The sequence below is a fragment of the Gymnoscopelus braueri genome (genome assembly GCF_963280865.1).
Source record: "Gymnoscopelus braueri genome assembly, chromosome: 22".
NCBI classification, from domain to species: Eukaryota; Metazoa; Chordata; class Actinopteri; order Myctophiformes; family Myctophidae; genus Gymnoscopelus; species Gymnoscopelus braueri.
The window spans coordinates 22,383,021-22,404,812 of NC_137624.1; the positions used below are offsets into that span (position 1 = coordinate 22,383,021).

General features: G+C 40.7%; 2 protein-coding genes across 2 annotated transcripts; both read left to right on the plus strand.

Moving 5' to 3' along the window:
• The first annotated feature begins 176 nt into the window (after positions 1 to 176).
• Positions 177 to 21,276, plus strand: anxa4 (annexin A4). The gene is made up of 13 exons (XM_080419033.1): positions 177 to 266; positions 2,290 to 2,338; positions 11,369 to 11,456; positions 13,013 to 13,107; positions 14,838 to 14,951; positions 15,077 to 15,167; positions 15,867 to 15,946; positions 16,343 to 16,399; positions 16,493 to 16,586; positions 17,016 to 17,111; positions 18,671 to 18,729; positions 19,619 to 19,741; positions 21,053 to 21,276. Exons 2-13 carry the CDS (start codon positions 2,330 to 2,332, stop codon positions 21,110 to 21,112), a joined length of 966 nt encoding a protein of 321 aa, XP_080275159.1. The 5' UTR covers positions 177 to 266; positions 2,290 to 2,329; the 3' UTR covers positions 21,113 to 21,276.
• On the plus strand, positions 5,319 to 11,354 carry LOC308078001 (kalirin-like). Its single transcript, XM_080419034.1, has 2 exons — positions 5,319 to 10,404; positions 10,584 to 11,354. Exon 1 carries the CDS (start codon positions 5,856 to 5,858, stop codon positions 6,651 to 6,653), a length of 798 nt encoding a protein of 265 aa, XP_080275160.1. The 5' UTR covers positions 5,319 to 5,855; the 3' UTR covers positions 6,654 to 10,404; positions 10,584 to 11,354.
• Positions 21,277 to 21,792: the final 516 nt, after the last annotated feature.

Sequence of the window (21,792 nt, forward strand, 5' to 3'; positions counted from 1 at the left end):
TTTTCCCACCACTGGTTGTAGTTCACGGAGCTGCTGCTGCTGCTGCCCTCTCCCGTGCGCGTCTGTTTGTGTACGCGCACGTAGGTATAGTTACCGTGCGTGCGTGCATATTACGTATGGGCGTGTTTGAAAAAGGAGGCAGGCCGAATATTTTTTTTCCATCAAAGAAGAAAGCAGTGGGAGTGGACGTCATACAGTTAAAACTGCAGTTCCTGGATCAACGACGCTCACACACCTTCAAATTCGTCAAGTTTTCGTCAAGAAAGGTAAGCTTAAGTTTCATTTGTGAATAACAGAATGCAATGGGGTTTCTTCTATTTCTTGGAAAGATTGTTGTGTAAGTCAGACAGACATACAGTAATGAGATATAATTATTTCTATACTCGTAGTCGTCTGTCTGGGTGTGCCAACACCCATACCAACTTGTAGCAATGCTTCCTGAAACAAATCATGATCAACAAAACAAGTATACTTTCCCAATGCTATTCTAAACACTATCTGGGTTTGGTTTGACTTGGAGAGTAAAGTCTACAGAGAATCATCTGCTTTTGGATTAATGTTATTCACGAGTTGCTTACGAGGAGACAATTAAAGTTCAAGGGTAAGATTTTCAAATAAATGGAATAGATCATACTAGCCTAGTATGATCTATTCCATTTATTTGAAAATCTTACCCTTGAACTTTAATTGTCTCCTCGTAAGCAACTCGTGAATAACATTAATCCAAAAGCAGATGATTCTCTGTAGACTTTACTCTCCAAGTCAAACCAAACCCAGATAGTGTTTAGAATAGCATTGGGAAAGTATACTTGTTTTGTTGATCATGATTTGTTTCAGGAAGCATTGCTACAAGTTGGTATGGGTGTTGGCACACCCAGACAGACGACTACGAGTATGGCATATACATAGTATGGCATATACATATTTAGCTGGGATATGGCATATGGCACCTCGTTAACCTCTGGCTCTGATCAATATTGCATGCAACTCATCTTCTCAGAAAGGGCTTTCCTCACACACTTTTGCTCTCAGGTTCTCTCGGGTATCCCTGATGACAAGTCTCCTCAACGCTAATCCCATTATGGGACAACACACCTGTAATTACTCCAGTGACAGGAAGGAGATAAAAAAGTATTTTAAGAGCTCAACTTACTAAATGGAAGCATCACCATATATCTAAATTCACCTAGTAAAAATGTAGAAAGATTTCAGTATAACAATTAAATTGTTATACTGAAATAAAATACCGGTAAGTGTATTAGGGATATAACCTACAATGGCCCAATGGCCTCAGGCCCAAGGATAGAGTTAAACCTACAGCTGGCTGGCACACATTCTTTGTGTATAGCAGTCACCCACAGTCCACACCTGTGGTTTGTGATGTAAACAGAGGGACTGAATGCACAAGAAAACTATGAGTAGGCCTAGTACTAGGCCTACTCATAGTGGACAGTCAGCATTCGAAGGAACTTAAACCCTAAATAAGCTAACGTTCCTACTGAAATGCAGTGTTAGAAATTGATATTGGTACACTTTTACAACACATTAGTCTGTAAAAGGTCACTCATGATTTATTTATTTCTTCTTTCACTATTAGATTTTTTTCCACCACTGATCTAGTATTGTAGAATACGAATTGACACATTGTTTTCTTGTGCATTCAGTCCCTCTGTTTACATCACAAACCACAGGTGTGGACTGTGGGTGACTGCTATACACAAAGAATGTGTGCCAGCCAGCTGTAGGTTTAACTCTATCCTTGGGCCTGAGGCCATTGGGCCATTGTAGGTTATATCCCTAATACACTTACCGGTATTTTATTTCAGTATAACAATTTAATTGTTATACTGAAATCTTTCTACATTTTTACTAGGTGAATTTAGATATATGGTGATGCTTCCATTTAGTAAGTTGAGCTCTTAAAATACTTTTTTATCTCCTTCCTGTCACTGGAGTAATTACAGGTGTGTTGTCCCATAATGGGATTAGCGTTGAGGAGACTTGTCATCAGGGATACCCGAGAGAACCTGAGAGCAAAAGTGTGTGAGGAAAGCCCTTTCTGAGAAGATGAGTTGCATGCAATATTGATCAGAGCCAGAGGTTAACGAGGTGCCATATGTTAAACTTTACTGCTCCTTCACCTGATGCTATTGTTGTTCAATCATCGGGTGTATGACAGCAGGCAAGGAGTAGCTTAATTAATGAACACTGCTAAGACAGGTGAGGTCAGGACTACTTTTCTACATGTGCTGTTAAACTGCTAACCTGTCGTTTTGTTCTTATTTTTAGCTTCCCTCATCACGTTTGTGAAACCCAAGCTCTCGTTACAATGGCAGCGGTAAGTTCCCTCCCAACACCTCTGCAATGTATAACAACCCAAAAAAAAGATAAATACATAAAATAAAATAAATTGCGGGCGGCCATTGCTGAGTGGGTAGGGAGGCTTTTTCGTAATCAGAAAGTCACTAGTGTTCCTGTCACTTAACCCCTAGACACTTAAACCCTAATAGCTCCCCTCGAGCTGTCATCATAACCATGTCCTTTACTTTTTCCAAACTGTTAATAAAGTATTCAATCAATAAATCAACACACAGGTTTAATAAAGGCCTACAAAAAACAGAGGGAATGCTCTCAGTTAGGTGTCTTTTTCACTGGAATAACATAACATTGCTGGATTCAAAATTTAAACGATTGCCAGCATAGGCAGTGGAGAGTCATTCCCCCATTGTCCTCCTTTATGGCACTCAGTTACTTGACTGTTCCCACGTTACATGAATGTAACAGACTCAGTTTAGGAGTAACCATGTTTTGGGTCAGGTAAAGAAGTGTTTGGGTGACAAACAGTAGCTCTATATTGGAGTTTGCACAACCAGCAGCAGCATGCACAGTATCCCCAAGTACATGGAAATGCACAGGCATTATTCATTTTATGACTTAAAAAAATAATAATATATATATATGTTTATTGGGTTTTTTACAGTTTTTTTCCCTCCCATGTGAGGACGTAATTCGTAAACTTACATGTAAGCATATGTAATGCATAGGTACCCCTCATTTCCCTCCCGTCCACCCGTTCTCCCTCCCACTCTTCCCAGATGCAGAGACAATACTGCAAGAAAGAATAAGACAAAAAACAAGAAGTGTAAACACATTTTCCTTTCTTTCTCTTTCCCCACTTCCCTTTTTTTGTTTTGTTTTTAAAAACATATACAAGTAAGCAGAAAAAGAAACAAAAAAAACAAAAACAAGAAAGCAACAATAACAACTAGAAACAAATTTCCTACGAAAATGTAAGTGTGCCTGCAGTTGGCTGAGGGGCTTTGCCTATAACTTTGCCGTGGTAATGCGTAACGGTGAAAAAAAAGTCAACCGTGTGGGAGGAGTAGCACTTTGGTCCCCTCGGGCGGCCAAAAAAATAAAGAAAAAAAGCAGCAAAATAATGATAAAAAAATTAATTAAAAATAAACCGAAACTCAGAAAAGGAAAATAAAAAAAAGGAAACATTGAAAGTAAAAATGACCATCTAAAACAATGTTTGAAAAAATTAAATATATTTTTTAAATATATAAACAATTACTCAAATGCTTGTTTCACCCACTTCTGGTGGTCTGAGGCAAAAACTGACCATTATACATTTGTTCGCAGTCCCCCATTTAGGTGGGGCAGGCGAAGTTTCGGAGCATTTTGGGCAATTTTCAAAAACCAGAAGTGAATAAATCCACTTCCGGATGTGACGCATTTGTTCGCAGATCCCTATTTAGGGGGGGTAGGCGAAGTTTCGGAGCATTTCGGGCACTTTTCAAAACCGGAAGTGATAAATCCACTTCCTGTTGTGACATGTGTTGGCAGACCCCCACTTAGGGGGGGTGCGCAAAGTTTCAGAGCATTTTGGGCACTTTTGAAAAAAAGTTCGGAGAAAAATAAGTGAAAAAAAAAGAAGAAATGGTCCACCCAAAAAAATGTCCACCCAAAGAAAATGTCCACCCATCAACCTGCACTCTTAACACTTTACCTGCCAATCACGAGTATAACCGTTGATGAAAAATACACCCGTTTACTGCCAAAAAAATCCATCCACGAGTATAACCGTTTTTCAAAAAAGAAAAAAAAAAAGTTTTTTTTTTGTCTTTTTTTGTCTTTTTTTTTTTCAATTTATCCACACAGAACCAGAGATATCACGATCCAAAGATTTCTAGCTCCATTCACTCCTTGGTTAACTTATTACTTTAAAATCCTGTATCTCGGCTCCTTAAAAAAAAAAATTTAAACACTGGCACTGGGGGAAGTAAAATAAAAAAAACCCTCTGGCAGGGAATGTGTTAACCGGATCTGTAACCGTTAACATGGGTTTGAATGGGGGACAATAAGGGGGCGTGGCTACGTGGTTGGGGGTCCCCGGACCCCCAACACCCAAACTCTTTGATAACCAGTTGGCCGTGTGGCCGATGAGAGGAGAAGAGATCCGGGTCCATTTCAATGTAAAAGGTTCATAACAAAGGCCACCTAGACGAGGATGATGATGAAGGCTGTTTTTTTAGAATGAGTCTGAATTTGGGACTGAAAAGGGGGCGTGGCTACGTGGTTTTGCCAATTACGTCGCCGTGGTAACGCGAAACGGCGAGAAAAGTATTGCGGTAAGTGGCCCGGTCGTTCCGCACGTTTTGTATACATTGACACTAACGGTGTGTTTTAACAGCGGGCGATTCAGGATAGTATTTTCCGGAAGTGCATTATATGTCTATGAGAGCCGGCAACTACTGGCAATAGGGCAAAGTGGGCGGGGGGGCGATGAAAGATGGATTTTCTTTATCTTTTGGACGATGTCGCCCGGCGATCGCCCGAGAGTCGCCCGCTGTTAAAACGTACTGTAACGATAAACCGTGTGGGAGGAGTAGCATTTTGCGCGGTGCGTGCGGCCAAAAGGGGCGGAGTTTCGTCGTTTTTTGTGAATAACGTCGCAATGGTAACGCGTAATGGCGAAAAACTTCCGTTTTGATGTCTATATTGCGGCGGTAGTGTAAACCGTGCGGCAGTTACGGAGCGACAAACTTTTGTTGCGATAAATAACATTATTAATAAATATTGAGGATCTCAATAAGTGTTTTGCCATTACATGGCAGGCACACTTAATAATATATATATATATATATATATATATATATATATATATATATATATATATATATATATATATATATATATATATATATATATATATACACACGTATATCTCCTTTTTTCCCCCTCTTTCTTTACTTCTTTTTTTGTTTTTCCTTTTTTTTGTTCCTTTAGAGGTAATTAAATAGCAGAAGTGAAATATGAAGAAGAAACAAAAATAATAATAATAATAATTTAAAGGAAAAAGGAAGGAAAAGTGAAAGGAGAAGGAGAGAGAAGAAGAATAAAGAAGAAGGGGGGGAGGGGGCCACCTGTGCGTGCGTAGGCACCAGTTCACACAAACAATGCGTAAGCCTATGTATTCACCATTCCCCAATTCAAATGTCGCTTTCCTCCGGAACCACTGTCAAGTTCTCAAAGAATTGTATGATTTCTGTCTAATAATAATGAATTGCATTTTTTATAGCACTTTTCCAAGTGCTCAAAGGAGGCATCAGGAGCTGAAGCGGTGAAGCGGTGAACAGTCGACACCAGCGTCCTCACTTTTTCCCACATTCACACACACCAAGCTAGCGCCGACCGACTTATTGGAGGCAATGTAGGGTTCAGTGACTTGCCCTAGGACACTTCGACACTAACTCTTACCGTGGTTATTCTTTTATGAATCTTTCGAATTTGATGCTGCGTCACAGACACTAGGCTATAAAACGCCGCTCGCAGCCACAGGTTGTCAGTTGATGATGATAGTGATGATGGAAGACACACAGATTCAGATGATGCTCGCTGGAGACGTTGAGGAGCAACTCGATGAACTTCATCTCGGCCACCAGCCTCTGACAGACGACCAGAAGTCTGTCCGGAAGATGCGGCGGGTCATGAATGAACTGAAGGAGACAGAGCGAGCCTACACCAAAGATCTGAGTAAATGCCTGGAGATCTACCTGAGGGAGATGACCAGTGGAGTGGGGGAGAAACCTGCCAGCATCCTCAATAAGGAAGCCATCATCTTTGGTAACATGCAGGACATCCTTGAATTCCATATAAATGTTTTCCTAAAGCAGTTGGACGAGTGTAAGCTTCCAGCGGATGTGGGATGTTGCTTTGTGACATGGGCTGAGAAGTTTGACATGTATGTGAACTACTGCATGAAAATGCCTGCTTCCAGTGAACTTGTAGAGGAGGAACACGCTAGATCCTACTTTCACCGCATCCAGCAGAAATATGGTCTGGACGTGGCCAGTTCTCTCGGCTCCTTCCTCATCAAGCCGGTCCAGAGAATAACGAAGTACCAACTCCTGCTTAAGGAGTTGTTGTCTTGCTGCGAGGAGGGAGGAGGAGAGATTAAGGACGCTTTGGAGGCGATACTACAGGTTTTAAAGAAAGCTAACGGCAGCACAGGCCAGACGACAGCCAACCGACAACAGCCTCGGACCTCTTTCAGCTTGCTGCGGTACTCTCCAGGTAGCATGCTGTGGATATGGTGGAGAAAGTACCTGTTGTACATCATGCAAAGATCCAGCCGGAGATTTGGATGAGGCTTGGGACAAGTCTAGCCCTGGTCCAGAGCGCTAGTGAGTTAGAGAGAACTCTAACAGACTCTGCAACGGCCCATACACCTTTGCACTTATACTGGCATGTCTCATCATGAAACAGGTTGGTGGACCACTGTAGAGACATGCAGAATTGGCAATGGCTGTGAACAATGACACTGAATTAATTATTATTATTGTATATATTATATTTCATTGTATCATATATTGTTGTTATTACCTGTGCATATTAATAGTTTTATTGTATTGTATTATATATTATTATTATTGTATTGTGTATTATTACCTGCCAGCCAGTGGAAATCGTACCCAGTTACAAATATCTTGGCACGATTATTGACAGCAAATTGAAATTTGATGTAAACACTGACATGCTGTGTAAGACGGGCCAGCAGCGCCTTTTCTGTCTAAGGAAATTGGCCAGATTTAATGTCGATAGAGACCTGATGAAACTGTTTTACAGTGCCTATGTACTTTCTGTTATCTCCTTCTCTATCACCTGTTGGTATGGCAACCTCGCCATTAAAGGAGAGATCCGGACATTTTAAGTGTTATCTTTGATGTGTCGCTAATCACTCACCATCATTGAAAGGGACGTTGAGTTATTCCAGATAGTCCCGTGTCGTTCAGTCTGTCGACCCCCTCCGTTGGCATAATGTGAGCCCGTGTAAGAGTGAAAATCGTCTATTTTAACCGATACAAAGTTAGTTTTTTCTCTACTACTGCTCATCGTGGACTCTCATGATACTCAAACGTGCACTGAATGTCGCGAGCGAGCTATCGTTCGTGCAGAACGACATGATGCTGGTTGCTTATTTCTTCCACAGACGCCAGGTTCTGTAGAAGAAACAAGCAACCAGCGTCATCAAGTTCTGCACAAACGGAAGCTCGCTCGCGACATTCAGTGCACGTTTGAGTATCATGAGAGTCCACGATGAGCAGTAGTAGAAAAAAAAACTAACTTTGTATCGGTTAAAATAGACGATTTTCACTCTTACACGGGCTCCCATTATGCCAACGGAGGGGGTCGACAGACTGAACGACACGGGACTATCTGGAATAACTCAACGTCCCTTTCAATGATGGTGAGTGATTAGCGACACATCAAAGATAACACTTAAAATGTCCGGATCTCTCCTTTAAGGATAAAAATTCTCTTAGAAGTATAGTTAAAACCGCCTCCAAAATTACTGGCATCCAGTTGGAGAGCCTCGACCCCTTCTATAACAGACAGCTGCTTATGAAGGCCAGGTCCATTCGGCAAGATAGAGCCCACCCACTCGAGCCAGAGTATAGGATGTTGCCATCTGGCCGTCGTCTGGGTGCCCCTGGTGTCAAAAATAACAGATACAAGCACTCCTTTGTTCCTGCCTCAATTCGTGCAATCAATGCTGCCAGTAACAGGTAAAGGATAATGTTACTGATAGGGTGACCACCCGTCCCGAAATTCGCGGGACAGTCCCGAAATTGGACCCTCTGTCCCGCGTCCCGCACAAGCAGGGCAATGTCCCGAAAATCAAAGTTATGGAAAAAAAAAAAAAAAAAAAGATTTTTATTTTATAAAAAAAAAAAATGTTCATTAAAATGTTAAGTTAACTTGCAATACCCTCTTATATCTGTGAAATACTATTCTTGGATAAATGTAATTGGTCAATGCTGTATGTTATGTATTTGTGGAACGCCATTGGTTCGGGGGGAGTGGGGGGTGGACCAAAAAAACAACAACATCCGCGGTCACAGCTGGTACGCACACACAGGTACAACTAGTGTCATCGCTGCGCGGCAAAAATCCAAAGCGAAAATGGAGGAAACAGTGGAAACTCCTGGCCCTGCTGCTAAGAAAAAAAGGCTCTGCTCATACAATAGAGACTGGGAGAGGAAATATACATGGTTGATATCTGTGTCAAACGACCCAAACAAGGCAGAGTGTACGGTTTGTCGTAGGAACTTCACAATCACCCATGGAGGAGAGAATGATGTTAAGAGGCATGGTGACGGTGAAGCTCACAAGAAAAATGTACAGCTAAGAAAGGCCAACACTAGCTTGACAAGCTATTTTTCAACCCAAAAAGACAGCAACATAGATAAAGTCACAGCAGCAGAGGTAACCAGTGTGTACCATAACGTGCAGCATGGCTTATCATACAGATCTGGTGATTGTGGATCCAAACTTTTTTCCTGTCATGTTCCCTGACTCAGAGATAGCTAAGAAGATAGGTTGTGGGCGCACAAAGAGTGCTGCAATTGTTACTGATGTTCTTGGACCTGCGTCTGTGGAGACATGCTTGCAACAGTTAAATACACCGCTGGCTGCTGACAAACCAGATTCTCTTCCTTTTTTTTCAATTGCATCTGACGCATCAAATCACGGCACTACCAAACTATTCCCTCTAGCAGTGAGGTTTTACACCCCAGAACATGGCGTGCAGAACTGGACTTTTATGATGACCACAAAGAAGACTCTGATGCCATATTTAACCAGGTTGTTTCAAGGCTGCAGGAGATGAACCTGGGGTTAGATCGGGTGTCTGCATATGCAGCAGATAACGCCAGCGTGAATTATGGGGTACATAAATCTGTATATAAAAAGTTGAAAGACAAGAATGGTGCTATCATCAAAGCCAACTGCGTGGCCCACATTCTGCATAACTGGGAGGAATGCAGGTGACAAGCTTAAAGTGGATGTTGAGGCTGTAGTCACGAAAATATACGGCCACTTTTCAGTATCGGCTAAACGAGTCCAAGAATTGAAAGACATTTTTGATTTTGTGGAGGAGGAGTATATGACACTTCACAGGCACGTACCAACACGGTGGCTCAGTCTGTGGCCAGCTGTCAAACGACTTAATGACTGCTGGCCTGCTGTCAAAAGTTATTTTTTGTCTCTTGGAGAAGATAAGTGCCCAGTGGCTCTTTGGAAGTTTTTTGCGAATGATGAGGATGGCGAGGGAGTGCCTTGTGAACTCCAGGCATACATAGCGTTTTTACAGAATAGCTTAAAGCTGTTTTATGATGCTGTGCTTGAAGTTGAGGGGAATGAGACAACTGTCTGTGAGCTTTTTCATCTCATGACAAATCTAAAACTGAAACTTGAACAACGGTTAAAGGATCGTTTCTTTGGATTTGAGACAAGAGAGCTCCTGCAGAGCTTCCCTACCGCACAGGCTGCTGCGATTGAAAAGGACCTTCTCAAGTTCTATGAGAGTTCACTCACTTACCTTAACAAATGATTTGATTTCTCTGATCAGAATTACATGAAACACGTCGCATGCTTGGCTGTCAAGAGAGAATTCAGCTTCCAAGAGCTCTGCGGAGCAGCTGAAGCTCTTAACATGACCAAACAACTGGATATGGACCTCCTTTATGATGAGTTTAGTGTTATGCTCCCACGGATGAGAGAACTCGCAGTGACAAAAGATTCTGTTGCATCAAAGTGGACAGCATTACTGAAGCATGCAATGATGCCAAACATGACAGCTTTATTGTCCTTCATGTTGAGTATCCCAGTCACCAACGCTTTCGTGGAGAGACTGTTTTCACTGATGGTGGGGGCTTGGACCAATGATAGGAATCGCTGCAGCATTGATCTAATCAAGAGTGAAATTCAAGTTAAAGTGAACTACAGCCAGGAATGCCAGGAATTTTACAAGTATGTACTGAAGGAGAAGACCCTGCTAGATGCTGCCCGTTCCAACAAGAAGTACAAGTTCAAGGCCAAGCAGTAGATCGAATAAAGGTAAGCTAACTTTCTACATGTGTGTGAAAAGCTAGTACTTGGTCGCCTATTGCTGTTATTCATTCATTTCAACTAAATAGGCGTCTCTCTCTCTCTCCCCCCCTCTCTCTCGCTGACTCACTCGCTCGCTTTCTCTCTCTCTCTCTCTCTCTCTCTCTCTCTCTCTTTCTCTCTCTCAGTCCCCCACCCTGCCTGGCCGTGTCATGTCTCTCTCTGTCCATGGTGCTGAAGTCTGAAGATTCTTTTTTTTTTTTAATGATTGTTTTACATATCTACAGTATATCTTTTTACTGTAGTTTACACAGATATTTGTGTCTTATAGGATTGCCTTGCTTGGACTGCCTTATTTTGACCGTACTTACTGCTCCATTGATAAATGCGGACTTTGTGGAGCTTCATTGTGCTGTTAATTGCCAATTTGCAATAGTAGAAACACTGTAGGCTACTTTATTCTATGGCGATCATCATCTGTAACAATGTGATGTTTTGATGAACACTTTTGATGAACACTCCAGTTGTTGTTTGTTATAATAAACAATGATTAGTATTTGAGAAACGGTCTAGTTGTTGTCTAATATAATCCACAAAATACATTAGTATAAACCCATTTTGTTTGAATATTTTATTAGGCAGAAATTGTTTTTTGTGATAATAAATTGGTAAAATCAGGCAAAAATATGAATTAAATAACATAACCCTAACCTAACTCCTAATCCTAACCCTAAAACCAAAATAAAGAAACCAAAAACTGGAAAAAAAACGAACCCAATCCTTATGGTGAATAAATACACCTGTTCGGTTGAACCAATTTCAGGCCTCTGTACTAATTCCAGCTGCTAAATGGCTCATTCTCACAATCACATACTGTACAAATACATTGAATGTCTACTATGTTGCCTTAAAGTGCTTTCTGGTGTCACTATAGTCAGAAACGCTGTAATTTTGTGATTTTCTGTGTGATCAGATCGGTAACCGTGGAACTGTGACTGAGGCAGCTGGTTTCAAAGCAGAAGAAGATTCCCAGAGGCTTAGAAACGCCATGAAGGGAGTTGGTGAGTGATTCACAGCTGCTCATCAATGTGATCTTTCAGGATTGTATTAGGCATCCATTGGGCTGATAATACTGTAGTCTTATCACCTAACCACATTTCTTTTATCCTACTTTAATAAATGAACAAAACATTGTCAGTCCGTCCTCATCCATTTCTCCCCCGGCCTCAGTGGGTTGAATGACTATTCATATGGGCATCATATATGAAGGGAGTGAGGCAACAGATCCTTAATTTTCCCAAATTTAAGCTGTTTACAGGAATTAGCATTTTTGCCACAGGCTATGGGATCTATAGTTGTGGTCACGGTCTCCAAGGCAATGGCATCTGTAGTCGCAGCCATGGTCCCATAGCCCAGAGAGATGGTGGGTGGAAATGTGGGTAGTTTTAACATATTTTTTAAAAGACCAAAAATTGCTAATCTAAAAGCATACATACATGTTGCAATATGTTGTGAACTTGTATATCAGCTATTTTTGTATAAACTAGGGCTAATTGGTTAAAATATTATTATTCTCTCCTATCTTACTCCTCTTCTGCAAAAATTACAAGCGGTTTTCTAACTTTTCTATTTATATGGTGTAGTTTCCATGGTATTGGATATTGCATGACTTCATTCAGAGTCCTGAGTGTATAATTTACTTTTCCTTGCACAGTGAAGTTGTTCATCATGCAGATGTATTAAACTAGGCCCAGTACTGCTGCAGCTGTGGAGTAACTAAGTGTAAAATGCCAGCAACCATTTCAGTTATGGTATACTGAAGAATTGCTTCCAAATTAAAGCTGTCCTGCTACCCGGGGCTCAAATTTCTACCACTCTTTCTGGAGGGAACCCCTGCTCATGAGTTTAAGGCAGTACTACTTGAGACCAGTAGCCCAGTAGGTGACACCAGGGTCTAAATTTCCCAATGGAAGTGTAGGGAGACCACCTCCAACAACTGCAGATGTGCTAGTTATATTGGATTAACATACAGATTGTGCTATACCATACAGATTGTGCTTGTTCTATTGTGTTAATATACTCTACCATACAGATTGGTCAAAATAATGTTTCATTCCTTCAAATAAGTTCTGGATTTCAGATTTAACACTCAAAGTACACGGTGACCACTATTGTCTGGATTGTGGAATTTTGACGCTGTTAGTGTGGCCTGCCGTAATCATCTTCTCCTGACTCTAGTTTGAGCTGTATTAGAAACAGATGGTTTCTCTGCTGACACACACCTAGATACACCAAACATTTCTATCCCTTGCTATCTCAAGGGATGGAAATGTTTGGTGTATAGGTCATTATAGGCAAACATTTTTAAAAGCTCGCATGTCATATTGCACCGTGTTATGTTGAGTTGTGAGCTCATAGAGTGACTTTTTTTGCTATTTATCGTAGGACTAAGTACTGTATATACGGCTTAAGTGGTTAACTTTCTCTGAACTATTAGTCTTTGAATCATCTGGCAACATTAAGAAACACGTGATTCATGTAATGTTGTGTAGATTATGTTATTTATATTTACTTATATGCTTTAAGGTGGGTTGTTGTGACTGTGATGTATTTGCAGGCACTGATGAGGCAGCTATCGTTGAGGTCCTGCCACACCGTACCATTGCGCAGAGGCAGCGCATTAAAGAGGCCTTTAAGCAAACTGTGGGAAAGGTGAGTCTTTTATTGGAACTGGGTCTGTACTGCACTCTGAAAGTTGCATTTTATATAGGTTTAGTACTTGTACAGCAGAGGCATGAGACTGTTGGCAGGAGTAGCAGGACTAGCAGAAATAAAATGTAAAAAATGGGTGACAAAAATTATACCATCTGTCAATATTGTCTTTGTTGAGGGCTTCTGCCAGCATTTGTCACTGTGGGTAAGTTTTTGTTGTGTTTGAACTTCAGATGATAAAACCCAAGTAAACCATTAACTGTTATTAACATACATGTAAACGAGCAGAACAGGGAGGCCTTGTAGTAAAGTCTACAAAGAAGCCACAATAGTATGCGATAAAGTGACAGTTTACTTGTCACACCGTAATCTGTTCAAATATATTAACAGAGAAAAAGGAAGGTTAATGTTTATTTTACCACCGTAATTAGATAAGAACAAGTTCAGCGGGCATGTGCACAATGGTTCATCAATAAAGTTATCTGAAAGGTCCATTGAGCGAGGGGAAACACTCTAGAGAGGGCACAGATTGCAAGTGGAATCCTCAGAAAGAGTGAGTCATGCTGCATTTGGAAACACCCAGATGTGGTCCGAGGTTTCACAGAACAGCTTCTCTGTTCACAAAACTGTGTCCAGTTGTCATTCCGTCTAGAAAAGGCTAGGTTATGTATCTGGAATGTGACCCACTTTGGAAACACATGACCAGACGCTGTGCCCAGAAAGGTGTAATGAATGATTCTAAAGCAGGGGTTTTCAAGTCCTAAAAATGTTATGAATTATTCTAGAGAAGGGGTTTATTCTAGAGAAAGAGTCTTCAAAGTCTGAGACAGTGGGGCCTGCCTTGAGACAAGGATCAGACAATGACAATACTGTTAGGTAATATTTGCTAGAAACAACAATTTATGAATATGTAAAGGGAAACCTGAATGTGTTTATATGTATTTAAATGGGAAACATTCTGCATGCCGAGTTTGAAGTCTGTCCCATATATGCACATGACCATATATGGGCATAGCGATTGGATCTGTGGCTCTGGATCATTGGGAACTGCTTAAATATTTTGGCTGAGTCAGAGTGACGTCAGAGGTCCGCCGGTCCTCCCATTAGCCAATTTTAATATAGGATACAAACAAAGCATTTAGTACTACTAAACAGATATTCACATCTTTAAGAACAACAAAAGACAGCTTTGTGTTCACACAAGGATAATTAGACTAGAATATTGTGAAAGGAGCGTGAAAAGTCTAAATGTAAGAATAATCATGTGTTAGGCGCCTTTCATAAAAATAGGCATCGCCTTTTCACATTAAACCCTATGAGAAATTACAAAAAGATGACCGCATTGCAGCTGCTTTTAGAAGGCATTGATCAGAGTGCATTTTCTGGCCAAGCAGAGTACTTTTAAAAGTTGAGAATAGTTGAGAAATGCGCTTATGACGGGGATAGCTTTTTATCAGCTGTCCAATTACACAAATGCAAATCTGCTTGGCCGAGCTGATGGTCTCTCTATGCCCCGCTATCGGCTACGGAGGCACCCACACCCGACTACCAACAGCATCCCTCTTCCCAACAGAAACAGTGTATTAAACCCATTATTACCTAATAAAATTGCATTGTGATTATAGTTTTATTTCCTTAAAGGCAGACCTGAAGTCTGAATGCAAGAAATAAACACTTGATGAACTTATAATTCTGGCTATTGTTGATCCATTTGTATTGTCTGCCTATAGGACCTTGCTTCTGAGCTGCAGGGGGAGCTAACCGGCAACTTTGAGACGGTGGTTCTTGGCCTCCTGATGCTTGCACCTGTGTATGATGCCTATGAGCTGAGGAACGCAATTCAGGTAGATTCTGAATGAGTTTGAAATCCTTTTTGCTGCTACTTTCTGCTGGTGTTAGGCGGTCAGTCACATGCCTGTACTATATAAGATAACATCTCAATAAAACATCCCATATCACTTGATATCAGGGTGCTGGAACGGAAGAGGCTGCCCTCATCGATATTCTTGCTTCAAGGACAAATGAAGAAATAAGAGCCATCAATGCATTCTATAAGAAAGGTAATTGTGTCCTTTCTTTGCATAGTACAACATAGAACAGTCACTAGTCACTACCATTTGTATGATATCCGATATAATGCATCAGTTCCTAGACCTCATTTCTTTGTTTGGATACACAAAGACATACAATTTGAAAACTATACATCATTTTAATTATTCATATGAGGCAGAGTTGGTCTCTATAATGCAGGATGTGCTTTGTGTATTGGATCTTTTGTGTCCTCTATATTGGTAATGAAAACCAAGTATATTTAAGTGTTCTTTTTGTGTTTTGAAAATTTTTAAATAGATTATTGTTGTGCATACAATAGCATATTTGATATGTATTTACTGTGTTATAATTACTATACATCCATCGACAGCCTTGTTAAGCCATCACAGATTGTTAACCGAAGTTGAAAGCTATGATGTTTGTTGTATACCGCTGTGGTTCTCAAACACTGATGTGCCATGAGACAAGTCAAGGTGTTTCTTGGGATTTTGTGACAACCACATACATTACTGAAATATACAGTATACCACTATACAAAATGTTATGAATTGTTTTTTTATTTACTATACGAGTAGATTGTCCGCACTCATTTTCCAATAGAGAGGCATATTCTATGCCTTGAAAAAATTACAGGCGTGACTTCAGAGTTTGACTTGCCCATTGGTGTGCAATATAAAATAATATCTCATATATTTTGTTCATGACAGAGTACGGGAAAGACCTGGAAGATGATGTATGCGGAGACACCTCTGGAATGTTCCAGAGAGTGCTGGTCTCTTTACTTACGGTGAACAAACATCAACTATTGACTTCTCTTAGCTTGCCCTACTATAATACCCAGCCAAAGATGCTTTACTTTTTACCTATTTTCTTTTACTTTTAGTACTTTGTGTAGCACTCTTAAAAAAAAGAAACAGCATAAACCTATTTGATATCTTTTTGTATGAAAAGTATTTAAAATGCATTGTTTCAAAACACTCTTCACAAGAAGACATTGGTAGTTTCTTTACATTTAAATCACCCATAATAGGTCCATATATTTGCATTACCATCACACTGACAGCTCTGCTTCTTCAAGCTCAACGCATAGTGACTTGTATTTTTGGCACGCAACTTCGTATGATGGAGTGTGAATTACTGTAAGTATACATATTTTTTAACTGTTATGTGGTCTACCTTTTAGGCTGGCCGAGACGAGAGCGATAAAGTGGATGAGGCCCAGGCTGTGCAGGATGCCAAGGTGAAAAAAACACACATTTGTATAAGATTCTACAGTATATGAGGGTTATGCTTCACCATCTATTCCAAAATGTCTTTCTTTTCTGTGGTTTAGGACATCTTTGAAGCTGGCGAGGCTCGCTGGGGGACAGATGAAGTGAAGTTCCTCACTGTGCTCTGTGCGCGGAACAGAAAACATCTGCTACGAGGTGAATTCCCAAAATAACGATAGCTGGCAGAAATACTTCCCTTTTACAGTATATGCTTCTTTGTTTGTCTTTACAACTTTTTATCTGCTATATACTGCAAGTTATTGTGGAGAACTGCCCTGTTTTTACTGCCCTCTTGTGTAGAACTGAGGAAGTGGGTGGCGTTTACTGACCCCCTCTGATGATTTAAGGAACTAAACCAGTACTCCCTTCCTGTCCTAAAATCATCTAGTCTATTTGAGGAATTTAAATGGCGTAGATGAACCTATTCAGTTTATCTTCTGATCACAGGCAAGGTGCAGCATAATCATCACCTAACGGGCTGTTGACAATGTGCATTAAATAGTTGGACAGAATTAGACCACAGGAAGACACTACCATTGACAGATTTTGTCATTGTCAATTTTGTTTTCTCTCTAATTCCTTTAGTGTTCGATGAGTACCAGAAGGTATCTGGAAGGGACATTGAGGACAGTATCAAGAGGGAGATGTCTGGATGTCTGGAGGATGCCTTTTTGGCAATAGGTCTGTTTGTCTGTAACAATTGAACTGAACCCTGGGACTACCACTAACTCCTCCTCGCATCCTCCTCCTTACTTGTACACACACACACACACACACACACACACACACACACACACACACATACACACATACAGTACACACATACACACATACACACACACACACACACACACACACACACACACACACACACACACACACACACACACACACACACACACACACACACACACACACACACACACACACACACTAGTATGTACAAAATCCTGCTACTGCTTCTATCACCTCTGGTTTTACTATTACCTTATGTGTACATCATACGCATGATACACATCAAGTGCAATAATTCATATTTTTCTATTTACCAATAACTATAGCCTCTATATTGTATTATTTCTATCTTGATGTGTATGTATATTTTTGAAAACGTATTTATACTAGACCATACCCGTCCGGGGATATGAGCACCCAAAGAATGTTCAGTTTGGGTTAAGCGCTGTGCACAGACAGTATATCAGGGATGGAAAGTGACTTTGTACTTGGTACCTGCAACACTTCCAGCGTGCAGGCGCATCCCGACGCCGTGACCCCACAGAGAACACACACAAACACCCGCTCATAAATACTTCCAACACACACACGCGGGCGACCCGTCACACACATACACGGCTGTCGTGCGCGACCCGTTGCGAACACACACACACGGCCGGACCCGTCCCTCCCACAACCTGGATTAGAACATTGGGATGTGTTTTTGGAGTAGTTGTGAAAATGATGTTGTCCTGTCCATGACTTTGCTACGGGGAATACGGGCTGTCAGCTCTGGCTGTTAATATCATTAGTGTGCGTGTAGATTGTTTACTCAGTCATTGATACAACGGAGCAGAGCTGTGCGATCTCACCACGTGTCAGAAAGGACATTATTTCAAGTATTTTCAAGTTGAGAGACGACGGGGACAAAAACTTTTGTCTCTCTGTAAATGAGAACGAAGGGTGTGTGTGTGTGTGTGTGTGTGTGTGTGTGTGTGTGTGTGTGTGTGTGTGTGTGTGTGTGTGTGTGTGTGTGTGTGTGTGTGTGTGTGTGTGTGTGTGTGTGTGTGTGTGTGTGTGTGTGTGTGTGTGTGTGTGTGTGTGTGTGTGTGTGTGTGTGTGTGTGTGTGTGTGTGTGTGTGTGAGTGTGAGACTGTCAGCGCTACGGCTGTTGTCTTATTAGCACAAACCGCTTAGTGCAGTGGGGTCCACAAAGCATTTGCTGGGGGTCCACGACCACCTGACTCAAAAAAATATTTATTTCATTTGATAATGTGCCCATCCCAAGATGATCTCCCGCTGACCGCAACATACTTGCTCTCCCAAAGTTTAACTAAGCAATAGGCTACTGTGTACAACCCAAGTCTGCAAATACTTTCATTGCGCACATCCCCGGGTATGGACTAGTTATTATTATGATTATTAATAATAATAATACATCATTATCATTATTATTTTAATTTCCCCATTGACAACTTATTTGAAAAGCATTGTTGCTAACTTGCATTTTTTGTTTTGCTTTGCAGTGAAATGTTTGAGGAACAAGCCAGCATTCTTTGCAGAGCGGCTGTACAAGTCGATGAAGGTCAGTATGTTGTTCCTCATAAAGCTACTATAATGTGTGTCCAGTAAATGATTGACTTTCTATTTCTATGTTTGCATTATTCTAATGAAACTTAAAAGTGGTGATGGTTTTCACTGTTTGGTAGATGGGTACAGTAGATCTCACCAGCCTTGGAAAATGGCTAAGCAAGATCTCATCAAAGCATACTTATTTACACGCACAACGACGGTGGATGCCATAGGCCAATGAAACTAATATGAAGAGAGATAGAGCCCGCACGCCATTTTCCAGGTAAAGGATTTACTTTATTTGCGAAGTCGCAAATAAAGTAAATCCTTTACCTGGAAAATGGTATAAGCAAGATCTCGTGCCAGAAAAGGTTGCCCACCCCCGGTGTAAAATATCCTGTGTATAGCATTGAGAGATATTGGAGAGTGTTACCTGTGATTAATTGGAGAGATAAAGGGCAAATGGAATAACAATAAGTAAAGAAGGAAACCATGTGAACAGGCTATGTCAAATAACCACAGAGGCAGACAAAAGTCTATAAGTCTATGTTGTAGGTCAGTGGTTCTCAAAGTGGGGTCCAGGGACCCCCATGGGTCCTTGCGGTGGTTTCATGTTGTCCTCAGTCAAATGAGTTAATAAAGCATCAGGTTAACCACTTCAACTCTATTTCATACATGATTTGGAATCATTTAGAGTTTTCTTTTTAACACAAATCTACTCTTATGGGCTCCCTGGCATCAAATCTTTTTCAGATGGGGGTCCCTGGCCAAATACTTATGAATTTGCGGGTCCTTGATATGATACTGTGTAAGAACCACTGCTGTAGGTGACACTGTGATGTGTATTACCGTGTCTGTGTTATATGACAGACACCCTGAATACAATCTTGCTCCCCCCTTAGGGAATGGGCACCACGGACAGCGTCCTCATCAGAATCATGGTTGCCAGAGCAGAGATTGACATGCTGGACATTAAGGCTGAGTTCCTCAAGATGTATGGAAAGACTCTCTATTCCTTCATAAAGGTAAAGCACTGATTTCTGGGGCATTGGTCCATCACCAAGCTCATGATAAAACAGTATTACGTGACACTGCAATTCTTAATATTCTGTGACAACTATTTAGTATTTCAGTTTTCTACTGGAATATATTATTCTAGTAGTTATTTAATTTGACTGGCTAAAATAATGTCCCTTATGACAAAGAAATCAACTTAAAAAACAACAACGCATGCACTGTATAAATAAAAAGGCAAGAATCAATTACTAGGTCAGACTTTTAAATTCCAGGCCTGATTGAAACTGTTTCATCTTTTTAGAGGCAAGGCCACTTGGCCTTTGGTCTTGTAAATGTGTTTAGGGCACAAAGGCCAAATGCCAGGACAGCAAGGACATCAAATAAAACAATGAAGTCCACTGAAATAATGTATTCAATTCAAGGGTTAAGAATGAATTTAAATATGTAGTATAACTATCAGTGAAATAAATAAATGATTGGTATTTATAAATTGCCAATATTTGTACAAACTCCTGAAAAGTAGTTCAAACATTCATACTCAAGTCACTGGACTGGTGTGAAGATGGGGATGGGGACTCAGGAGGAGTTAAGAATTCAGAAACCTGACAGTGAAATATAGATTTAACTGTAATTCCGATGACCTTATGTCCTGTAACTGTTGGCCCAAACAGTGTGTGCAATCTGTGCATGATTAGTGCATGTGAGTGTATACTTCTGTCTCAGAAGTCACGTGGACTGTCTGAGTTGCCTTTGCCTTTGCACCAGAGGACATATCTATGCTCTTGTCAGGGCATAGTTCAGCTCTGTTTCCTTCTCTGACCGCAAAGGCTTCACATCCTGTTCTACAGAAGCAGGATGGTACGTTTTCTATAAAAACTACAGCAAAGTGACAGAGGAGAAAAAGTGTAATAAGCTGTAAGGGGGCAGCATAGATGGGGCATCAAGGCCATAGTGGCCTCAGGGGCAGAAAAGCCAAACTGAGGGACAACAGCGGCCATGGCCTTCATGGCCTCCATGAAATTCCTGCCTTGGTTTAAATTTTCATTTTCCATTTTTGCTATTTTCAATAATAAAAAAATCAGTAATATTGGTCGTTATTTTAAATGACTTGACATTTTAATAAAGATATATTCCAATCTGGTGGTGTTTCTCACCATCAATGTATCAATATAGAATTGTGAGAGAATATTGTAATATACTTCTGGCTCCATATTACATGTATGCTTAATTTTCTCCAATCCACATTGGCTGCATACTAGGGCTGGCTACTATCCTGCAGTACAACTTGAATTTACCATGTTCTCCTTCATTCTTTATAGGGGGACACATCCGGTGACTATCGCAAAATTCTTCTGGAGTTGTGTGGGGGAGACCAGTAGAAGCAACAAGACATTAACATGGCTAGCACCTTTCTATTGATCTCAGCACTCTATCCCGTCCAATGTTCTTCCTTGGCTGCAACATTTCATTTCTCTGATTGGCTGACTGACAGCTTATTTTACAGTTTGGAATACTAATTAAAATGAAAACCAGTGACCTTTTACACCTGTCTGTGTTTTTCTATTGATCCTTTCATGGGGCTTAAATTAGTGGTGTTTGGTTAGAGAGAGATGCAGCTCACAACTTTAAGAACATGAAGGATGGATAGTATTGACCTCTAGCTCCCAATCATGTCACTGCTGGACATTTTCATCACTGGTTGGTGATTGAAGTCCATTTGTTTAATTGGCTAGAATTTCTTGTTCGTTGAGTCAGCTCAGAGTCCGTTGATTTAATTACTTTAACAGGATTTTAGCTTGATTTGGAAGGCAGTAAAATGTGTTCCAATCAATTTAAGGGGGAAACTCCATCACTCATAGAAACTTACAACCCCATCTTGGAGTAAATAATCTTCAGTGATTGTGTCCAATATGACCACTGGGTGGAACCATAACCTCTACTGTCTAAAGTTTAGGCCAGACTTGGCACAGACTCTATAGTTACCTTGTGCCAAGGCTGTCCATTTTCAGTGTAGAACATGTACTAGCGTCGCGCCAGTAAATGGTGACTAAAACAGTTA

Excerpts from the sequence above, each read along its gene's own strand:
- anxa4 (XM_080419033.1), top strand. Across the intron at positions 14,952-15,076 it reads AGCTGAGGAACGCAATTCAG|GGTGCTGGAACGGAAGAGGC; the intron begins GTAGATTCTGAA and ends ACTTGATATCAG. Across the intron at positions 16,587-17,015 it reads CAGAAAACATCTGCTACGAG|TGTTCGATGAGTACCAGAAG; the intron begins GTGAATTCCCAA and ends TAATTCCTTTAG.
- LOC308078001 (XM_080419034.1), top strand. The coding sequence starts at position 5,856 with ATGATGATAGTGATGATGGAAGACACACAGATTCAGATGATGCTCGCT.